Genomic DNA, 21637 nt, shown 5'->3' on the forward strand with positions numbered 1-21637 from the left:
GGGTATTTTCTATTGTATTATGGGAATGGATAATTTTTCAATTCATAAAAGAAGCCAGCATGGGTATTCTTTTCTCTGCATTATGGGTTATTTTGATGTTTGTTCCTGTGGAGCTCTTGGGCTTTTTGATGCTGAGCTGGAAGCTCAGCTCTGGCATTGCTGAGTCTGAAGTCACAGCAGGGACTGGAACTGCTTTTGAGTCACACTCCAGTCTGAAGCCAAATCCTGTGTAAGTTGCTCAGTCTAAGTTGCAGAAGTCCTAAAATAACTTAAGACACAATCCAATTATTTATTTTGTATTAAAGATTGAACTCAGAGCATTCCTGAATATCTCTGCTGGAAAAGTTAACATCGGGCCATACACATACATTTATCAGTTTATGCCACAGATATTTATTGAACATGCCAAATCTCTAAAGACTGTCATAAGTGCAAGTCATGTGATGAGTTCATGTACCTAATGCCTTCATGCAGTCTACTCTGCAGTGTGCATGGGAGGTGGGATAAGGTAAGATAGGTCTACATTCTGGAAGTACAAGGCAGGTGGAAAGGTAAGGCCTGAAAAGAGATGCCATGAGTGTTAAGGTGCCCAGGGAATGCCTCCTGGAGGAGGTGACACTTAGCCAGAGGCCTGAATAAAGTTAGGGAATAAGACACATCACCATTGGATGAGGAATATTCATGCTGAGGGGAACACCATGGGAGAGGCCTGGAAAAGGTTGGCTTTTATACCATGTTTAAAAGGACATTCAAGAATCCTAAGGATTAAACAGGACAGGTAAGAAACATAATGACCATTGAAACTGGAGCAGAAGCTAGGAGCCTGGGCCAAGGGATAGATTGGGAATTTATTCTAAATATGGGGAAACAAGGATCCTAATCTACACACACACACACACACACACACACACACACACACACACGCACACGCACACGCGCACGCGCACACGCACACGCACACGCACACGCACACGCACACGCACATGCACACGTACGTGCACACACACATATGAATTCTTCTGGTCTTGAGAGAATTCCTGAGAAGAAAGACAATGGAAGCAATCTAGGCATCGCAAGATGTGGTAAAAATCCAGAAAGAAATGATGAGGCTTGGATCAAGGAGTAGAATATCCAAGAAGAATATGGGCAGAATATAATTAAGAATCTTTTGTGAACAGGGGCCAGTGGTGCACACTTATAATTTCACTGACTTAGGAGACAGGGACAGGGGGATTAGAAGTTTAAGATAAACCTAGGTAAACAGCTTAAGACCTTGTCTGTCTCAAGTTAATAAGTAAAATGAGGCATGCCTTACCGTGGATGAGGCTTTAGGTTCAATCCTCAATATGATAAATATAAATATTGGTAGAATGTATTTAAAATAAACAAAGGGATATATTGTGAAGGCAGACCTGACATTGTCTGGTGGACTGATACTGTGTAAATGAGTGATTAGGATGACTCCAGAATTTTCCCTTATGCATATGCTGTAATGGATGATTGGTATGGATTACTGACACAGTGAACGAATTGGGAATCTGAGAGAGAGAAGCCTATGGGTTGCTATAGGCCACAGGAATATATTTTAAGAACTAAGCTGATTATGGCAAAGCCACTACCTGAAGGGATCAAGGAATTCCTTCAGAGGAAGCCAAATTCCAAGGAGCTTTTGGTGTTATTTGGCTTCTTATATATCAGCTGTCTTCTGTTATGGAAATTATGTGTACCTTCATAGTTTTCCCAATTGATTTTCCCCTAAGAAATGCTAACAGTGTGGACTGATCACTCTCTGGACATACACATTCATGGTATTTGGAGAAAAGCCTCAGGAAAGGCTTCCTTCTTCCAGCCCATCCATTTCTCCCCTGTTAGCACTGGAATCAGATATCTTCCTTAGCCACATTCAAGGACTAACAGAAATAAGAGTCCAGACCACCACATCCTAGTCTCCTGATTTAAGGTAAATTCCATAAGGAGACACCGCCTAAGTCAGGTGGACCTTAAGTAATAGCTTTACACAATTTAGCTCAGACCCTCCTTTCTTACAGCCTTACTAACTTTATAGACCTCTAACTCCTCACCTAACCACTTCTAGGAATATTTAGATAACCTTCTGTACTGACAGCTATGCTCAGCCAGAACCCCAGTTCAAGCCTCCCTGTAATTATCATCATTGGCAGCATCTGGTCAGGTCCATGCCCAGGCGGAGGAAAGTACCTTATCAGAGATACCTCTGTACTCTCTAAGAACAGATTTAAGTGTCCAGACTACCTGTTTGAGAAGGCCTGGCAGATGTGCCAATTAAGCTTAACTTCCTCCTTTCCCAAATCTTACCTCTACTTCTAGATCTCTCCCTTTATCACCAGAGGCATCTAGCTGTACACTGGTTGCCTAGCAACTGGGCACACTTTCCCCTACCCTGAAGAAAAATGGCAGATAGCTTAGACAGATAGGAGCCACAGGAAAAAAGAAAGCAGTTTTATTTTCTCCCATTGACCTAGCAACTTATAGATTCTTAACATTTTCTACCAATCACATTTGAGATTATAGTGAGCACATAAGATCCCTCTTCTTAGATATTACCTGAATTTCGCCTTTAGTTAATTCATTTCCCCATTAGTCACTTCCCTTTTGGGTTGCAAATCATAATTAACAATTACTGCCTCTCTTTGTGATTCTTATCACCCCTCCCTTTGACCCTGGAAGGCTGGCTTTGCACTGCCAAGGGATTACAGCTTGTGAGTGTATATATACCAGGACTCCCAGGGTAGGGGGGAGGGGACAAAGAAGAAGATTTGGAAGAATAAATGACTGGACTAAGAGCTCTGTGTGCTAAGAGTCTATTTCCTGAAAATAGTCCTCGATGTTCACAGTTCTCTCTCCTGAGTCCCTGGCATGTATCATATTAAGGCTGGTCCCTCTAATATTATACAAGAATAGGTCATATCAAAATTTCACGCCTCCACATAAAACCAAGAAGGAACTGAGTGTAGCTTCAGATGACATGATTGAGATGCTTCCTGCTCCAATGCAGAGACAAAGGGCAGAGCAGGGATGTCAGTGAGGGGCAGGGAAAACCCAGACTAAAGACTGAAGTCTGAACCTGACCTTTCGAAGGTCATTACTGACTTTTAGGACAACAGCTTCTGTGCAAAACTGGGCAGGAGAGTAACTTCAGTAAATGCAACAGAACACAGGAAGTGAGGAAATAAATACTTGCAGAAATTTCCCTTAAATGTGGAGCAGCAGAATGATATTAAAGTTAGAGTGTAATGTGGATTAAACATTCCCTACAACACTGGTACCAGAGCACAGGCTGACAGAGGAAGAAGAAAAGGAGGTTGTAGTGGATAGTACATGGTGCTTGGTAGGCTGGAGGGCTGGTGGTCCAGAACACAGGCAGAGGAGGACATTTGCTTTCAGAGACAGTGATGTCATAGAAGGAGGCAAGGTGGCACACCCTGGCCAGATGGGGGCTGTCTTGGAAATTTGTATTAAGCAAAAACCCATTATCATCAGAATTTTTTTTCTCAGTGAAGATAGAAGTAAAGTTCTTACACTGACTAGAGGCAGAGGTTATGGAAACCATGGAAGAAAAGTGTGAAATAGATCCAAGAATGGTGGCGACCAATTGTTTGATGTATCGCAAAGTTACATAAATAGAAGCTAACCAGGTCTTCATGGGACTCTTTGCTATTCATTCTCCACTTACTTTCTTCTTTCTTTTTTTTAAAGATTTATTTATTTATTTAGGTATTTGAATGCTGTCTTCATGCATGCCAGAAGAGAGCATCACATCACATTATAGATGGTTATGAGTCCCCATGTGGGTACTGGGAATTGAACTCAGAAACTTTGAAACAGCAACCAGTGATCTTAACCACTGAGCCATTTCTTTATCCCCTCTCCCACATGCTTAGTTTCTTACATGCCAGTTAGGAGTAAACAAAGTACGCTTAGGCAGAGTTCATTTGTTTTATTTCTTCTCATATTGATAGTTTAGGGGCAGGAGAATGAGACACCAGAGCACTCATGAAAAGGAACCTCAGACCAAGCTAGTCACCTAGAGAAGCAGTAACCTCAGGGGACAGTGGTAATAACTTACCAAGGTCAGTGGCTTGGAGTCCCTTTTGAGGAATATTCAAGAGAGGTTGCAGTGATAGGATTAAGGGACTGCCCTAAAAGAGAAGTGGTTATTAGAGAGTGGATGTTGGACAGGAATGTATAGGAACTTGAAGAATGAATGAGGTGTAGTCATGGGTGGGGCCGCCTGGTATTCAGATGGAACACACGGTTTTGAGATGTGGTCAGGGTGCAGTGGAGTTCATGGACAGAGGAGGAGAGAGGGGACACAAATGCTTGCAATCAGAGAGGAAGGAGGATTAGAAGCCTGACAGAGCTGGAGAGAAAGCAGTACCCATCTAGCCTCAGGCCGGTGCTATGTGGGTTGTGAGAAAGACAGGGCAGCAGCTGGGTCTCAGAAGGGGCTGTGATTTAGTGAGCAGGACTTCAGGTGGACAGGGGCAGGCGTCAGGTCTAGAGGGAAAATGGAAGAACATGAGGACAATAGGGCATGAGAGCTGGAGCCAAGGAAGGAATCCACTGAGCAGGGGAGGGTAATCCCACAGAGAAAGTGGAGTGGGGGTTGGGTAACACAGACCACAGGAAAGCAAAGCTAAAGGCAGAGTGGCCAAACGCTGGTGTTTTTGTCCAGTTTCAGCAGTGAGCACTGTGTTTAGAATTAGGCAATTACAAAAGAAGCAAGCTCACTTAGGCTCCTCATAGGGGAGCTGGAAGTCTGAGATTAGACAGTCATGTGGGGAGGGCCAGGAGCCAGGGGGCCCACCTTATAAACATCTGCTGTCACAATGAGTAGCCCAGTGTCCTCAGAGCAAACTCAGTTCCAAGCTGAAAGCCAGCCTTGTCCTGAGAAAAAGGCATTGAACTTTGACAACATAATTACCTCCATGAGGCCCCACCTCCCAATGCAGCCACAGTGACAACCATTCCAGCCACAGAACTTGAAGGTCACTCTGAGGTGATAGATATATAATGAATCTCCTGAGTCATGAAGAAGCAGGGAAGGGATATTCTGAGAAGACAGGCTAGCAGGCTGCCTAGGACACTCAAAGTTTCCTTTCCAGGTAAGAAACTGGTTCACTTGACACAGAGCCAATGTGTCTTGCTGTTCAAACATTCTGCATTCTCCCAGTCCCTTATTCTCTAGAAAAGTGACCTTCGCTGCATGGAGTGATCTCACCTGGCCTTAGCCCTTGAGCCACATGCTTTAATAAAGAGTATCTGCCACCTTAATGTGGGCTTCAGCCCCAAATGGTACTTTAGAAAGGTTTGCTGACCAGGGAACTGTTAATTTTCCCAAACCCCTCACAGGATGAGGCCTTTAATCTGGGCAGCTCTAACTCTCAACTTGCTCTCCACCTGTGTACTCAAGAGGACCATGAAGAGACTCATACAATGGGCCTTGGGGATCCAGTCTTCCAGACTTCTTAAGGCACCATTATGTCTGGGCGGTGGTGGCACACTCCTTTAATCCCAGCACCCTGGAGGCATAGGCAGGAGTATCTCTGAGAGTCTGAGGCCAGCCTGGTCTACAAAGTGAGTCCCAAGAGAGCCAGAGCTGTTACATAGAAAATCCCTGTCATGAACAAAACAAAACAAAACAAACAAAAAAGAAAAACAATGCACCAAGATTTCATTATTTCATTATTCCAGCTTGCCTACTTTCTTGGAATAACTGCCAAAGTCACCCAGGTCCTGAGACTGTCTCTGGGTCTCCAGGTGTGTAGAAGAGTTGATGCACAGTGCAGACTGGCAGCATAGCCAGGTGTGTCATCTGTATTACACTGGAAAGGCTCCTTCACATCTGCCCTTAAAGCACCTTTACACCTGCTAGGTCATGGGCAGGAAAGCTTCCCATCAACTCTCCCATCCTTCCTGGCAACTTTTCCCTTGTCCTTCAGGACTTCCAGAAAAGTCTTGGCCCTGTGGTGTCTTTCTGGGCTTCAGACTTCCTTACTTTCATGGTCCATTGTCCATGGTTTTTATCAGCAACTTGGTACCCCAGGGCATACAGACTTCAGGTCACTGGACTATATCCTTGGGTACTTCATTATATTTTACTCAATACTTAACACCCAGTATCACCCTCCAAGTTAAAAAGAGTTGAAGCACAGTTGTGGGTGTAACCCTTTAGATCTCGTGTTTAGTTCTGAGATGCCACTGTCATCATCCCAGGGCAGAAAAAAAAGGGTGATTTTTGTCCCCCTTCCCAGCTGTCAACCTCAGGCAACGTTGGGGAGACATACGAGATTTGAGTGCCTGAGCTTGGGGCATCCTATGCTGGTGTATATGATGTGCTTTGGCTGCTGTCTGGGTTGCTAAGGCAGGTCCCTGCTTTAGTTTCCAGGTGAAACACTGTGCAGCTGGGGGCTGCCCCTTGCTAAGTAAGCACCATGCACTGTATTGCTCTAACCCTGTCAGCCATCTCACTCTCCCCACAGGGGCAGGGTAAGGGAGGCACAGTCTATTTCCTACTTCAGAAAAATATCTATCGGACTCATTCTCACAAATATTGTCTCGCTTCTACAAAGTTTGTCTAACTCTACATTGCAGGGCCAGGGTTTGAAGCTAATCTCAGATCACAAAAACTCACCTTCTCCTTTCTAGACACTCACAGGAGGTGCCATAGGAGTTGTGGACAACATCACAGTCTTCAACAGAGCCCTGAATTACAAAGGCCACATTTTCCCCTCTGAGAACAATGTAAATTAGTAAATAAACAGATATGAGTGGCTTCATGGAAGCTATAGTTAGAATTTTTAATGTGTAACATCAACGTTCCGGTTGCAGAGACAGTCCTATTTATAGCGTTCTCCGAAGCACACCACATGATTTGACCAGTGAAACTAAGGGCACAGGTTCAACATCTGGAAGCAAATCCTTTCTCTTGAATCTGTAATTTAGAATCATTTTAGTTGCAAGACAATTTCAAGTCTGTAAATGTAGGATGTAGCAAACATATTTTAAAATATTGTTCAATATGCATGGGTGTTTCTTCTGTCTGTTTGTATGAACTAAACCCCAGCTTTCTATAAGAGCAGCAAGTGCTCTTAACTGCTGGGCCATCTCTCTAGCACCCACAACATTTTTTTTATAATACCCAACTATTAATTTCAAGTTACTACTTTCTAATTAATTCTTATACCAGCTTATAGTAGATGCCTTCTCAGCTTTCAGTTGAAACCCAGGTGGCCATGCTGCTCATGATATCCATGGTCACTGCCACTTTGAACAGTTATCAAAGTATCCCTCAAAAGTCAAAAGTTGAATAACAGGAGGGTTACTATACTTTCATTTAACTGTGCTGTACTGCTCTTTAGCATAAGTTGTGGAAGGTGAGAAATTGAAGGCCAAGAAAATATCATCATAGTTCCTTAGGATGGTTCGCTTACCAACTGAGCTATTAGTGGATCTAAGTGGCCTGCACTGAGGTGGCACACTAATCGTAACAGGGGCTTTTTAATCATGACAGTGTCAGTACTTTGGAGGCATTGTTTCCAACTCACAGAAGACAACACCAGTTTATCTTTTAGATTTGTGGCCAGTTTAGAGCCTTGAGATTTAGTTCTGGCTTTTTTTTTTTTAAACTAAGCATGATAAGTAATTTAAAGATTGCTTTTTCTGAAATCTGAGTTTTTGAAAGCTTAAGCTGCCTTTTTTTGACAATTTGCCTCTTCTCTGAAATCCCTTTCTGCCTGCACTAACAGAACTAGCAATGATTTGGCTCTTAAAATATGGAATGTGCCCACCCTGAGGGAAGCAAACAAGACCATAGCAACAGCAGGCAGGAAGCTTCACAGATATGAACTGGCATGCGAGTTTTACAAAACGTGGCAAGAAATAAGAACGACCTATTGGTCAGGTCCTTCTACACTAGTGAAAATTATCACGTGTCATTAACCAAGGCAAGCCAGGGTCAGAGGATGATTTTGTAAGGCAGCCTGGAAACAGAGTGAAGATATCAGGACAGGCATGGCAGAGCAGGATGCTTTCGTGCAAAGATTAGGAATGCTGAAAAGAGGAGCAGATGACTAGGTAGAGATCAGTGATGAGGGCAAGGGGAAAGTTAACTGAAGAACAGAACAAGGTGGAGCTGGACAATTCAATGAACATTTATAGGGTCCTCCCTGTCTGCCAGTCATGGGGCTCAGCCTGTGACTAAATCACAGAGCATGGCTATTTGAGAAATGTTTTTTTTTTTTATTATTCCAACTCTGCAGAATGAGCAAATTATGCACGGAAGATTCAACAATGGTTGGCAAATTGCCAACATGTTGAACCCAGGCCATTCGCTAGCCTGACCTTAGTGTTTTACTGATGCATCATGTAGCTCGCTGGATGTGTTTGAGGCTTTTCTGACCTGAGCTACAAGCCGGAGAGAGATACCAAAGCATAGCAAGAGGATTCTGAGCTAGAGTTCGCTTAATCTGACTCTGAATTTCCTGTGGCATGCCTGGATGAAAGGCTCTGGTTGTCAATGTAGAAAAGCAAAAGGCAAAAGATAAAAGATAAGAACAGTTCTTGCTACAGAAACACTGGTTGAATCCAAATGACCACACAAACTTGCTCAGTGGGGAGATTCACAAAAGCTGAAATGACAAAATCATGTCACGAAGACTGTGTCCTCTGTAATACACAAACACACCATTTCCAAAAAATGTAAATTCCACACACTCAATAGTCTGCTATTTATAGTCAGACCCCTTGTGACATTTAATTCTAGTGTGTGGTTCCCAGCCCATTACTAGCTTTCCTTAACCAGTGCCTTACTGAAATGAAAAAAAATTGTTTTCCTGAAACAGTAGCCTCAAAGAGTTCTGGATTTTAATAGAAAGTTAATATTGATAATAGTCACATATTTGTCCAAAGTGAACCTTTACACTTTGATATTAAAAAATTATTAAAAGTGAAAATGTTTTCATTAGGAAAAATGGTATTATAAAAAGAAGAAAAATACATTAATCTTTCATGTTATTCTCCTATTTCTCCTGGTTCCCTTTTCCTATCATCTTGCTAGAGACTCCTTTCCCAGCTGTGGTGCAGAGAAAATCCCAAGCAACAGCTTGAGTGAGAGAGAGAAAGAGAGAGATGTCACAAAATGGCATGCATTCTATGGTTTGATCGAGACAGGCACAGACAGACAGACCATCCATTTGCTGGTAGGTCTGAAGGAGGGATTGGGAATCCTGGGGGTAAGAGTAATCATGCATTGCTTCCCAACTTTCTAAGGGTGTAAAGATATCCTCCAGCAGCCAGCATGATGATATGGAGAGTTGCTTCAGGACAAGAAATGCAGGACAGATGAGGGTACTTCTGCATCATTCCTTTCCCATACAGTGCATCCTACACCAGACTGTCACATCTGTGATCCTGCAGCACAACTGGAGGAGGACTTCCCAACAGAGTGTCAATGTCCATGTGTTAGATTATCACACAAATAAAACATCCCTGTTAAATAAAGTGTGTGTGTGTGTGTGTGTGTGTGTGTGTGTGTGTGTGTGTGTGTGTGTGTGTGTGTGTGTGTGTGTGTGTGTGTTTAGATTTGAGCACCCATGTAGGTAGAGGCCAGAGGAAGGTGTCAGATACATTCCCCCATTATATTCTAACCTATTCCATTGAGACAACATCTCTCAGTGAACCTGGAGCTTGCTGCTTTTCAGATAGGCTGGTGTTGCTTAGCAATAAAACTTTCCATCCTGGAGGGAGTCTTGCTGAGACTCAGGAAGTAAATAATTCACAAGTTTCAGGAAGTCCCTGGAACTCAGATTCATAAAGCCCCTTGAGTTCCAAGATAATACAGCAGTAAGGGCTGCTGAGGAGAGAGACCTTCCAACCTGTTGAGCTGTTTGCTGCTGTGCAGAGAGCTCCAGGGATACATCTGTCATTCACCTTGGTGGGGGGTGCTTCTCAGTGATGGATACTTGAGTTATCCATGCTCCTGAAGAAACCCCTCATATAGACCTCCATAAGTAACCTCAGTTAGTTGCCTGGCACTAAGCCACATTTAGGTAAAATTGTTACTTGGTCCGGCATCATTTCCCTAGGTGGACTTTCATGTTGTGTCTCCCCAGAAAAAGGCTCCCACAACAGGTTTGGTGTCCATCAAGCGCTAGCTTCCTTCACTCACAATTCTGGAGGTATATAGGAGTGTGAGGCTACATCTGGATCTTCATGTGGTTGTTGTATATCAGAACATGTGCTTACATGGCAAAAACTCACACTCACTGAGTCACCTCCCCAGCCCAAACTGAAGAATGTAAAGAACCATTGACAGGGACCTGGTGATTCTACTATATTTTATAAAACTCTTTTTACATTTCTCTTTTTGGTCATGGCAAGGTCTATTGGCACAAACAGCACAGCCACGAAGTATTCTTTTGACTTTAATAACTCATCTTCTATATATTTATATATTTATATTTCTTCTTATCTTCATTTCATCAGCAAAAGGGGAAATAAAAATATTGATCTATAAAATAAGCGTATGATAACACGATGCCAAAAATAGCTTACGTTAAGTGCAAGGGGTGAAGCTTGAATGCAAGCTGAATTGCAGCAACATATTGATTCAACATTTAAATACGGGACTTGCAATAAAATAATCACTGAGATATGCTTCTTCCTATTAGTGGACATCTTACAAACTACTTCCTATACACATATCCAGTTGTAACACTTGACAGTAGCATTATGGAGCGTGACAGAACTTTGGTACACACTGTAGATATGGATAGTGATGTCTGTAAATGAGATTTCCTCACGGGATGAAGCTCTACACAGACCAGCCACCTGAACCCACACTGTTCCCCCGTACTGTTTGACCCCAACTTCCCAGTGTCCTCCCTGGAGTGGTCCAGGACAGTCGAGCAAGGCTCACTGGATCCATATGGTGTTTCCTCTCTCGCTTCTCCTGGGCTCCACTGTCAGATCTCCAAATGTGGAGAAGAACTGCTCCATTTCCTTCTGAAGCATGTCGTTCCTTTTCTCGGCATCCTCTTTTGCTCGTTCAGCATTTCTCATCTTGATCTCTATCATGGTGAACTTCTTCCTTTCTTGATCCAGTTCATCGTGGAGACTCAGCATCTCTGTTTCCAAAGTCAGATTCCGCTGTTCTAAGCTGTGGAGCATGGGAAGGGAAACGAGAGACAGGTGAATTCTATGTCTCTGAAATGTGCAAGTGAAAGAGATCTGTTTTTCAAACTGTTTACAGCACTTAGGAAATGATCCCTGTCAAAGCATCAAAGTCGTGCCTAATAAGGTTTTCCTTGGTGCTATTGATTTACAATTTGCTCCTGTGATTTATTGCCATTGTCACAAGTCTCTGGGACATCTCTGGGAAGTGCTTGCTTGTCACTTCACAGTGCACAAGCAGGGGCAGCCACAGACAAACTAGAGACTCAAGCATGTAGCACACAAGGGGCAAAGGCAGAGGCAGCCTCCTGCACGCTGTGGCAAGTTGACTTTTCTGAAAAGGATGGGGACAGTGTGTGGAGGTGGAAAGAAAGGAGGCTAACCAGGAGACCTTCTAGGGAAAAGACTTCAGCAACAATGATCACCAGGCTATATCCCCTGATGAGAACAGAGTTTTCAAGAGGATGTAGTCCTATTATATGAAAGGACCAACAGTAACCTACATCGTAGCTGGGTGGTTGAGGCACATGCTTTTAATCCCAGCACTGGGAAGGCAGAGGCTGGCAGGTATCTGAGGGCAGCCCGGTCTACAAAGCAAGTTGCAGGACAGCCAGGGCTGTTATAGAGAGAAACCCTGTCTCAACAAAGAAAGAAAGAAAGAAAGAAACCTGCATCCTTGGCTGGAAGGTAGCAGTGGCCATGGCTGAACGAGCATCCTGCTTTCCGCCTTCTAGTCTCAGTGCTGTCCACTAAGCTGGTTAGAATGATGTCCATGGTTCTTCCAAATTGTCAGTCCCTTATAGGATGTAGACACTTTGTATCTTTATAACTGTGCTTTCAAAAACTATAGAATATAATGTAGTTTCTTCACACGTGACTATTTTCCTTGTGCTTGTGCATTTACTATTTTAAGAGAGGAGTACTGGAACTTGGTTCTTGGTGGCATATATCTGCTAGCAGCTGACTTGCACAATTCTCCTTTTCTGAGCTCAAGGACCATGGGGCTCATTCAAGTTTGTCAGGCCAGTGGAACTTAAAAAGTGGATTGCTTTAATAGTAATTAAAAAATTGAAATTTCCATTGTTTTTCTGCTTTGAAAAAAGACAAGCCTTATGTGTAGTCTGTATATTTGACCAGATAATAAGAAAGTTAAAAGGAATGTGAAGCTAGCCTCCTTTTACAAGTAACTTAAATCCAAAAGCAAAACATAACAAAATAAACCCTTTCTACCGTGTGCTAGCTAAGAAGGGTGTTTGTAGCACACAACCAAATTTTTACTTAAGAGGCTGGAAGTGTGCTGGCTGTCACCCAGTTACCCTACCATACAGTCTCCATACTCTCTGAAATTATTTTTGGACTAAATATGTTAGAAAAAGCTGAAGCTTAACTACCACATGAAATAAACCATGCAGAAAATGTATTAACATGCACATATGCCAGAAGCCTTTGTGTAAAACAGCCAGGAAGCCAAAGGACTAAGCAGAAAATAAAAGGGAATCCCTTAAAACAAACACATAAAAATGCTGGATAGGTGTACAAATGTTTTATGAACTCTTTGTCAATGCTAAAGTTAAAATAATAGTATGTTCAGCTATCGGGATGCAGGGATAAATGCAACATAGGATAGTAAGTGGAAGCCCACAATAGTGTTAGCCTTACACTGAAGTCAGAGAGGATGGACCATTCTCTTCTTCAGCTGGTGAGAGATGGGGACTCTGGGATAAGAGAAGCCAAAAAGTGTGAGTGGATCCAACTGAGCTCTTGAGGCACAAGTTCTCTTTGCAAGGAAGGGAATAAAAACAAAATATGCTCATGAATTTCTACTATAGGCAGACTTGGAGCATTAAAAAAGAGAATTACATTACTGGAAAACTGACCTGAGAGACACAGAGTGTCATGTGGGCTGACAATTAGGAAAAATTATACATGAAGCAAAAGTTAAGATAGATGGGGATTAGATAAAGAATGTCCACTATACCTTAGAAAAGTTTTGATGAGAGAAAAGCTGAGAAGATAAGAAGATAAAATAGACACAGAGGGGATCAGAGAAATAGACCATATTTTAAAGAGTTATGGCCTTAGAGCAATAATCAAGCATGTATTTTGTAAACTAAGAAATGGAAGAAGACATGGAATGTTTATATGGAAAGAAACCTTCCATCACAATAGTATCAGAAAGGGGGACTTTGGGGAAATCCTTAATATGAAAATGACATTTATTTAGTGATCAAAAAGGATTGATTAATAAGGACATGGAAGATCCTGAACATTTGTAGAGCATTACATTATTCAATACAAAACATAACAGTCTCAAGGATAAATGGACAAGCTCAGAACAATGTTATAAGACTTCAAGGTATCTTTTTCAAAATTTCTACCTGTGGAGGAGAAAAATCAGAGAACTACAGATTTAAGTAGTCTGATTAACAGCTATATGTTACTGTTATACACAGTTATATATGTATAATAGTTACATACAGTTTCCCAAACTAATAAGAGAATAGATTCATCAAGCTAAATAACTGATATCATATCAATGAATTTCTTTGAGTACAATTCAGTGTTTTCTAAGAACACAAAGTTGGAAACAGGGGAGGGGGTGGGCAGGAAAGAACAGTCAACTCCTGTGCTTGAAGCCCCAAACAACACATCTCACTGACAGACAAAGTGAACTTTAACTGTTGTCTCTCAATCTATCCATCCACAGTATTGGTGAGGTGGAGCTGAGGGAATTTGAAGAAAAGGGTGTAATTCTGTACAGCAATGGCAGAGAGGAACAAGAGCACAGATCCTTGCACACCACATGTCCTAGGTGTGCAACAGCCCCACCTGACCTCTTCCCTTGGCCTGGCAGTGGGAGAGGAAAATTAGAGGTGTGGGTTCCTGAAATGGCACTCTCTTTGAAAGGTCTGCTGTTTGTCAAGCTGTCTGAAATGCACTATAGATCTCAGAACACACTCATTCATCACATTCCTAGAAATGAGCAAACCTTATGAGGTGACGATCTTTTTTAATACCACTTGTTATTACAGTGCCGTGGAGAAAAATTCAAAAGCTCATTTTCTCTCAATAAATCTCACAGAAAGACTTTGCAGGGGAAGTCCTTTTCCAGCCCCCAAGCAGTATTTTAATTTATATTTAATTATCCACAGCTTATGAAAGTGTGCTATTTTTTGCTTTGTAATTCATCATTAGATGGGAAACTCATTACAATATGTTAAACTCGGTTGTATATGTCATCCATTTATCTATCACCTCTGTATTGAAGGTACATACATACACATTGCATCATATAATTTCATAACTAACTGTGGGGTTGGGAGCCACCAAGGCAGTTAATGAGAGTCAAATTATAGATGACGCTAGCAAGTCATTCATGAAGAGGTTCTCCAAGAAGCATGGCTTGAACCTGGGTCAGCCATGCCTTGTGGTGCCCTAACGCTGCTTCCCCTGACCCATAATTCAGCATTCGTTGCTCTACACTGCACCAAAGGAGCATAAGCTTAAACTGTTTACAATTCCTTCAGGTCTCTAGCATGAGCATTTATCTGTGAGTCCTGGGTTCCAGCCTAGATGGAGTACTGCCACTCACGAGCACAGCGGGCACGGAACACAGCTACCCGCCCTTAACCCACCTGGACAGCTTCCCCAAGGATGCTGCTAAGCAAAGCTTGCCCCTTGGCCACTTAAAGGAGAGTGTAGATTGCTAGGAAATCAATTTTAATGTAACCATATTCTCATAATAGTGGAACTTGCACCTTGCTTAGACCACACTTGCCCACATTAATTGACTTTGTATCTGTTCTTTAAAGTCACCATAGATTCATTTTCAGAGTAAAAGTCAGGGCTTGAAACTGAGCCCAGCAAGTCCTGTGTCACCATGGACCTACCATCTCCCAGAGCTCAGCAGATTCTTCCCAGTCTGAGAGAGCTGTGAGATAAACATACTCTCTCAGAATTAAACGGTTGAAAAATGAAAATAAACGTTTTCTTTGCTTTTTAAATTCCATTCTAACATTTTACCCAACTTCTTGTTTTACTCTAATTCTGCCCTCGTCTCACCAGTGAAAACAGCAGGCTGAGCCGGGCGTTGGTGGCGCACACCTTTAATCCCAGCACTCGGGAGGCAGAGGCAGAGGCAGGTGGATCTCTGTGAGTTTGAGGCTAGCCTGGGCTACCAAGTGAGTTCCAGGAAAGGCGCAAAGTTATACAAAGAAACCCTGTGCAAAGCTATACAGAGAAACCCTGTCTTGAAAAACCAAAAAAGAAGAAGAAGAAGAAGAAGAAGAAGAAGAAGAAGAAGAAGAAGAAGAAGAAGAAGAAAAAGGAGAAGAAGAAGAAGAAGAGAAAACAGCAGGCTGCCGTCCTGTCCAGGGGTCCCTCCACTACAGACAGGGATATTCAATAATCATCGAAGAGGACCCTGTTTCCTGTTAGAAACAAGGCCCAGTGACTCCTTTTGTGCCTCTGAGGTAGATGCTACCTAACCTCCGCAACATTCCATAGCAGGGTAAAGGGAAGACCTGAGCTCAGATCTCTCTGGTAGGGCGTATTTGGTCCCGTGTGGCTCAGGACCGATGCAGGAAGCTGTCGCCACCCTCTGGTGACTATAACGATTTCCAGGTTTTCTCACCTTTTTATCCTGGACTCGTATTCGATCTTCTGCTTGGTCATTTCCTGTTTCAGGCTGGACACCAAACTGTGAAGCGCACTGTGGTTGCTGGTGTTGTTGCCGACAAATGTCTCGCTGTTGTCGCTGCTGCTGGTGGCGCGGCTGCTCCGACCACCCACACTCCTGCGGTCACTTTTGTTTTCGTAGTCCCCGGGATGAGAAAGGTCCTCCTGGGGGGGCCCGTCTAAAACGGGGTCCTCAAAGTTCCCACCGTAAAAGTCTTGCTCTGGGCAGGTGGTGGTGGAGGAGCGACAGGAATTGGAGTTCTCGGGGAGGGAGATCTCGCAGGAGGAGGTGGACCACGTGGCGCTGTCCACGCTGTGCTTGTCATCGAGGCTCCCCAAGGAGAACTGCTGATGCACGTTGTCATAGGTGGAGAGCCTGTTGTGCTGGCCCGACTCGGCACCCTGCTCCTTCTGTTTGTTGTCTCGCAGGGTCACATAGCCATTGGGTAGCCAACTCATGCTTCGGCCATTCAAGGGGTTCCCTAGCGTGTCAGTGTTCAAAATACCCATGCGGACGGTTCCATTCTGCACACTGTGAGTGCCCATTTTGGTACCAGAGCTCTTGAGGGAAGAGGTCCTTCTGGCTTGTAAACTCCCATTAGGGGTGGTTTGGGTTTTCTCGACTCCTTCCGCATTGCTGCTGCTGAATGACCCATTGGTGACTATCCCACTACCCTTGTTGAAGGCTGGGTTCTTTTTGACCATGAGAGGGGGGCTCCTGGAGACATCCAGCTTGTGAATACTGTTCCTTGGGCTGTTGGTTTTGCTGCCTGATAGAGATGTGGGGGATCCATTGTCCACGCTGCCTCTCTGGGGGGATTCAGACTTGTCCCAAGAGCACCGCCTGCCGGGGCTCTCTTTGGTGTTGTTATTTTCCTTGTTCTGTAACTGACCCATCGAGGCTTTCTTGTGGCTATCATTGTTGTTGATACTCAGTCCATCTTGGGGCTTGCTTTGTAATTCTGTGTCCTTGGGGAAGAGATGGTCATGTTTACTAATCATCACTGACATTAACTGCTGGACCACCACAGTGCCTGCAATTATAGAAAATAAAACAGAGTGAGTGAGGTGGCTTGGATTTATTTCCCATTTTGAATTGGACTCTTGAGAAAAGATATTTAGAAGAAATTTACTATGATTATAACCCAAAACAACTTACATTATTAATGATTATATTAGTGATAAAATCTAAAGTTTCTTGAGCATCTATTCTGTGCCCTGAACTGTGCAAATATGGCTGTATTTATATATGTATGTATGTGTGTATATATGTGTATGTGTACCTACACACACATACACATAGTCACTTTTACATTATTTTAAAGATTAAGTATCTTGATTAAGGTCACAAAACTAAAGGAGTCAGACTCTGGCCTTTAACTCAGAGTAATGTGTTTCAGAGCCTGGATTTTATTTCGTATACAACATTTATTGCAAGTTTAACATTCCCAGTATTAGAAATGCTTAAGAAGAAGTCATGTTAATTTAAGCCATTACTGTTGTTTTATTGTTGTATTTAAATAGTCTTATACAGTCTATCAGTCTATGGTGTGTACATGATTCATGTTTTTTTTGTTGTTGTTTTGTTTTCAAGACAGGGTTTCTCTGTGTAGCTTTGTGCCTTTCCTGGATCTTGCTCTGTAGACCAGGCTGGCCTTGAACTCACAGAGATCTGCCTGCCTCTACCTCCCAAGTGCTGGGATTAAAGGTGTGCACCACCACTGCCCCCCCTGGTCCATCTTTTTACTACAATAAGACAATGAAGTTCCTTGTGTCATTAAAAAGATTTAGGGCTAAGGGACATTGTCTAGAATGGTACATTATGGACCTCTAAATATCCTCTTTTCCATGAAAGCACTAGCAACATTTTTCAGAATTAACATTTTCTGAATTCTGGAAATGAACTTAAAGAGCTAAGCATTTTAGAGAAATCTCAATAGAAGGGGCAACTCCATGCTGTTTTAAGTTGCTTGGATACTGCTGGATGTCGGTACTCCATCACTGTAGCTTGAAAACTAACAATCCACACTCCCTTTGACAGCCAACAGCTTGGAAGCCACTGCAATAGGAAGAACTATATTGGAAGGAATCCCAAAGCTCTGTCCTGGAGAGCTGCCATCTGACCTCTCTGAAGACTGCATTCACAAGACGACTTATGTGATCTGATTAGGAGTTTGCTTTAGGTAAGACACTTTCAATTACATTATATAAAGCATACCCAAACCATCCTCTCCATCTGAATCAAAGAGTAAGAGTTAAGACAGACAAACACTAAACCAATTGAATTTAATTGAGACATTAAAGGACAACCCTGGGAGTGAAACTGTGATGGCAGTTTAGATGCCAACAATCTCCCTTACAGGTGTGCTTGTGCTCTGGAAAGAAGCCCACAAGCTCTCACCTCTGCCTGACCTTGAAGCACAAGCAGAAACTGAAGGCAGAGTGAACTTCTGACCCGACTGCCAGGCTGAGTGTTGACTTGGCTCAGCAGGTTCACAGCACCTCTTGATAGACACAAGGAATCTTATTGGCTCCAGGCACTTGAGCAAATCTCTCCCCACTCACTGACAACTAAGTGCACAATATACAGACTTGAAAAGCTACATATCACTAAAAGGGTGGACTTCTAGAATTGTTAAAAAGACAGTAAACAGTTAACACAGAAGCAACAAAGAAGGAGAATCATATCCAAGGTCCCAACATGCTAATACACATGTTCACTTCTCAACAACAAAAGAGACATTCAGAGAATAAAGCATCACTTCTTCACCAGGAAAAAAGAGCTGACTCCAAGGAAGTCCGAACACTGTAGTTACCAGAAATGCTTCAAGTCAGCAAACTGGGCTGACAGGGAACAGCAGCCCCGTGTGGGAGGTGGCCACCCTTTCACTGAAAGCAACACTTCACCTAAACATTTAAATTCAGTCTAAACAGGAAAAACGTCACATTCATCCATGTTCTGCATACTATTTCTTTGATGGTTCAAAATTCAAAATTTATTATTTCCAGTGTGACAGAGCAACTGCTAGACCCATGTTACTGGGATTTATGGTTCATAAACATCATGTGCATTTCTTGTTAAAAGGCAGATTTTTATGCAACAGTCATTGAGTAGGATGGCGATTTTGTGTTTCTATGTAGGTTTCTTTTGACAGCAGCAAGGACAGTCTAGAAATAGTAACATCATCAGGAAGCTTTACAACTTAAGGACCTGCCTGACACACTTTATGAATTTGCATTTTCACACTGCCCCTAGATGATTCCTCTGTGTCTGAGGACATGGTAATAGGTGAGAACATTTCAAGAGTGTCACAAAGAAAGTCTCTTAAATTTCCATGAGATGCAACACTTTTCAGATGAGGGAATTGAGGTTGGGAAAGGTTAACGTCTTGGCTTAAGGCCACAGATGAAGAATGACCAAGGTGAAGTTTAACACCCAGTCTTTTGGTTCCAAACTCTGCATCTATTCCAACACACTCCCATGCTAGGATTTAAAGGTGGAGTGGCCATAACTAAATCTAGGCCAATTCTAACAAGGAAACTAAAGACAATTTTTATTGAATCACCATCAATTATAACAGTGCTGAAGGAGGAAAAACAAAACAATTAAAATGCTTTGTAGGGTATACACAGTTTCTCTTTCTCAGTAACCTCTAAAACTTTAGCCACATTTTCAATGAATGAGTCTAATGTAAGAATTTCAAAGAAATTTAAATGGTCTAGGCTGGGAAGATGGATCAGCAGTTAGGAGGTCAGTTCTCAGTGCCCACATGTGGTAGCTCACAACTGCAGCTCTCGGGTAAGTGACAGCCTCTTCTAGCATCTGCAGGAACCTGCATGAGCTGTGTGTGCATACATAAAGACATAAACACATGCGTACATATGGATACAAACAGAACAGAAATATTTAAAAATTAATAAAATGCTCCCCAACCCTCTAATCACTGACAGCATGAGTGTGACACTGCCACACTTCTTGCTTGTGAGACAGGCACAGCTTTGAGGGTTTATATCTTCCATTACATATGATTTTGCCTAGTATTGGGAGAAAATGAACCTACTCTCTCATCACTGGAATGTGAGCATTTGAAGCTTCGCTGCTTTTTATTATAGTTATGGATTCTGGGAGACATTTAATTAACTGGACAACAAATTTCCCATATCTTCAAGATGAACTTGCAAGCATCCAGGACAAAGTGTGCCTGTCACAAGGCAGAGTGAGTGTCAAGGCCCCACAGATTCAGAATATCTTTCTTGTGTGTTAGGACGTTTTTCTGCCATCTAGTCTCTGGGATGAGCAATAGTCATCTCCTGCAACGGGACTTTCAATTCTGTAACTGGTAGCAATGATGTGTGCCTGCTACCACATGAACTGGCTCTGTTTCCTTTCCTCCACTCCTCTCTGTCATTCTCTTCCTCAGAATGCTAACGCAGACTATCAAGCCCAATAATGAGGTCCAACCAGCTGTAATGACTAGCCTATTATGCAGAGTCCAAGCTATTCTGGAATCACACTGAGCTGCACAATCCTGCAATTCCCTAGTGCCTCATATCATTTTGTGCAGGTTAAATTAAAAAGCCATATCCAGGCAGTTTTCTTTATAAACATTGGCTAAGAATTTAATTTTCCTGTAAAGACACACAGGCAGTGTTTTATACAATATAATGTCAAGCTATACTTTTGTAGCAAGTACCTATACAGCTGTCATTTTCTACATCCAAAGGTATCCAGTGAGTTATAACAAGTGTACATAGTCCTGGAAAAAAACTATCTAATTATGATACAGATAATTTCCCCTGTGCGCTTTTTCTGTCAACCTCTTACCACATCTTCCACCCATGATAACCACTACTGTGATTTCTACGACTACAGCTCTGCTTTTTGCTGGAACTTACTATATAAATGCAATTATGCAGCCATTCTAGTTTCATTCCTGTTGCTGTGCTAACGTACCCCAACAAAAATCAACTTAGGGGAAAAGAAGATTTTCTTTTAAGCTCACAATTTTAGATTATAATCCACCATAGCAGGGAAGTCAAGCAGGAGTCCCAAAAAGTCACATCACGTCTACAGTCAAGAGCAAAGAGAAATGAGGCATGCATGTGTGGTACCCTGCCAGCTTCCTCTGCTGTGAGATTCCAGGGCCCCACGCCAGGGAACAGTTCCACTACTTTCAGGCTGGATCCTCCCACATCAGTTACGGCAACCCAGAGAATTCCCCAGAGACATGCCCACAGGACAACCTGATCTGGATGACCGAGTCTCCTTTCTCAGGTGACTCTAGGACATCAGATAGAGCAGCGACCACAGCAGTGTTCTGTGTCCAGGCTTATGAACTTCATTGTTTCATTCTTAGTATTTCGGTCTATACATTATTGTTTTCTTATTATTCTAATTATTATTAAATGGGTTCCTTGGCATTTTCATATATGTATATAGCGCATTCTGGTGACTTCTACCTGTACCTTCTCTAATCCCCTCCACCATGGTTGATTTCTCCTCTTCCCAACAAGACTCTCACATTCATCTCCTTTTATTTTATTTTGTGACCCACTGAGTTTTATCAGTTTTATCTGTGTGGCCAGACAAAACATTCATATGTCTACTAAATTCTTTAGATTTAATTAAATTCTCTGGATTATTTTACACCCAAATGCTAACTTGTATTTCCCTCAATATCAGAAAACAGGAGTTAAGCTAAGGTGAAAGGCGCATACTCGATGGCTTTGCCTCTAATACTCAAAATGT

At 42.5% G+C, this 21637-nt stretch overlaps 1 protein-coding gene across 6 annotated transcripts in view; it reads right to left on the bottom strand.

Annotated features, from left to right (window-relative positions):
- Positions 1 to 9647: 9647 nt before the first annotated feature.
- Arhgap24 (Rho GTPase activating protein 24) overlaps positions 9648 to 21637 on the bottom strand; it is a 399402-nt gene continuing 387412 nt past the window's right edge. For 4 of the 6 annotated variants that reach the window (XM_036201562.1, XM_036201564.1, XM_036201561.1 and 1 more), the window contains 2 exons: positions 15845 to 16922; positions 9650 to 11197 (listed from right to left, as the gene is read on the bottom strand). In XM_036201562.1, the coding sequence (XP_036057455.1) occupies positions 10954 to 11197; positions 15845 to 16922 (1322 nt within the window). In that variant the 3' untranslated portion in view covers positions 9650 to 10953. Of the gene's footprint in view, positions 11198 to 15844; positions 16923 to 21637 lie in introns of all 6 variants that reach the window. The other 2 variants (XM_036201559.1, XM_036201560.1) reach the window with 1 other exon arrangement.

Source organism: Onychomys torridus, chromosome 10 (genome assembly GCF_903995425.1).
Source record: "Onychomys torridus chromosome 10, mOncTor1.1, whole genome shotgun sequence".
NCBI lineage: Eukaryota > Metazoa > Chordata > Mammalia > Rodentia > Cricetidae > Onychomys > Onychomys torridus.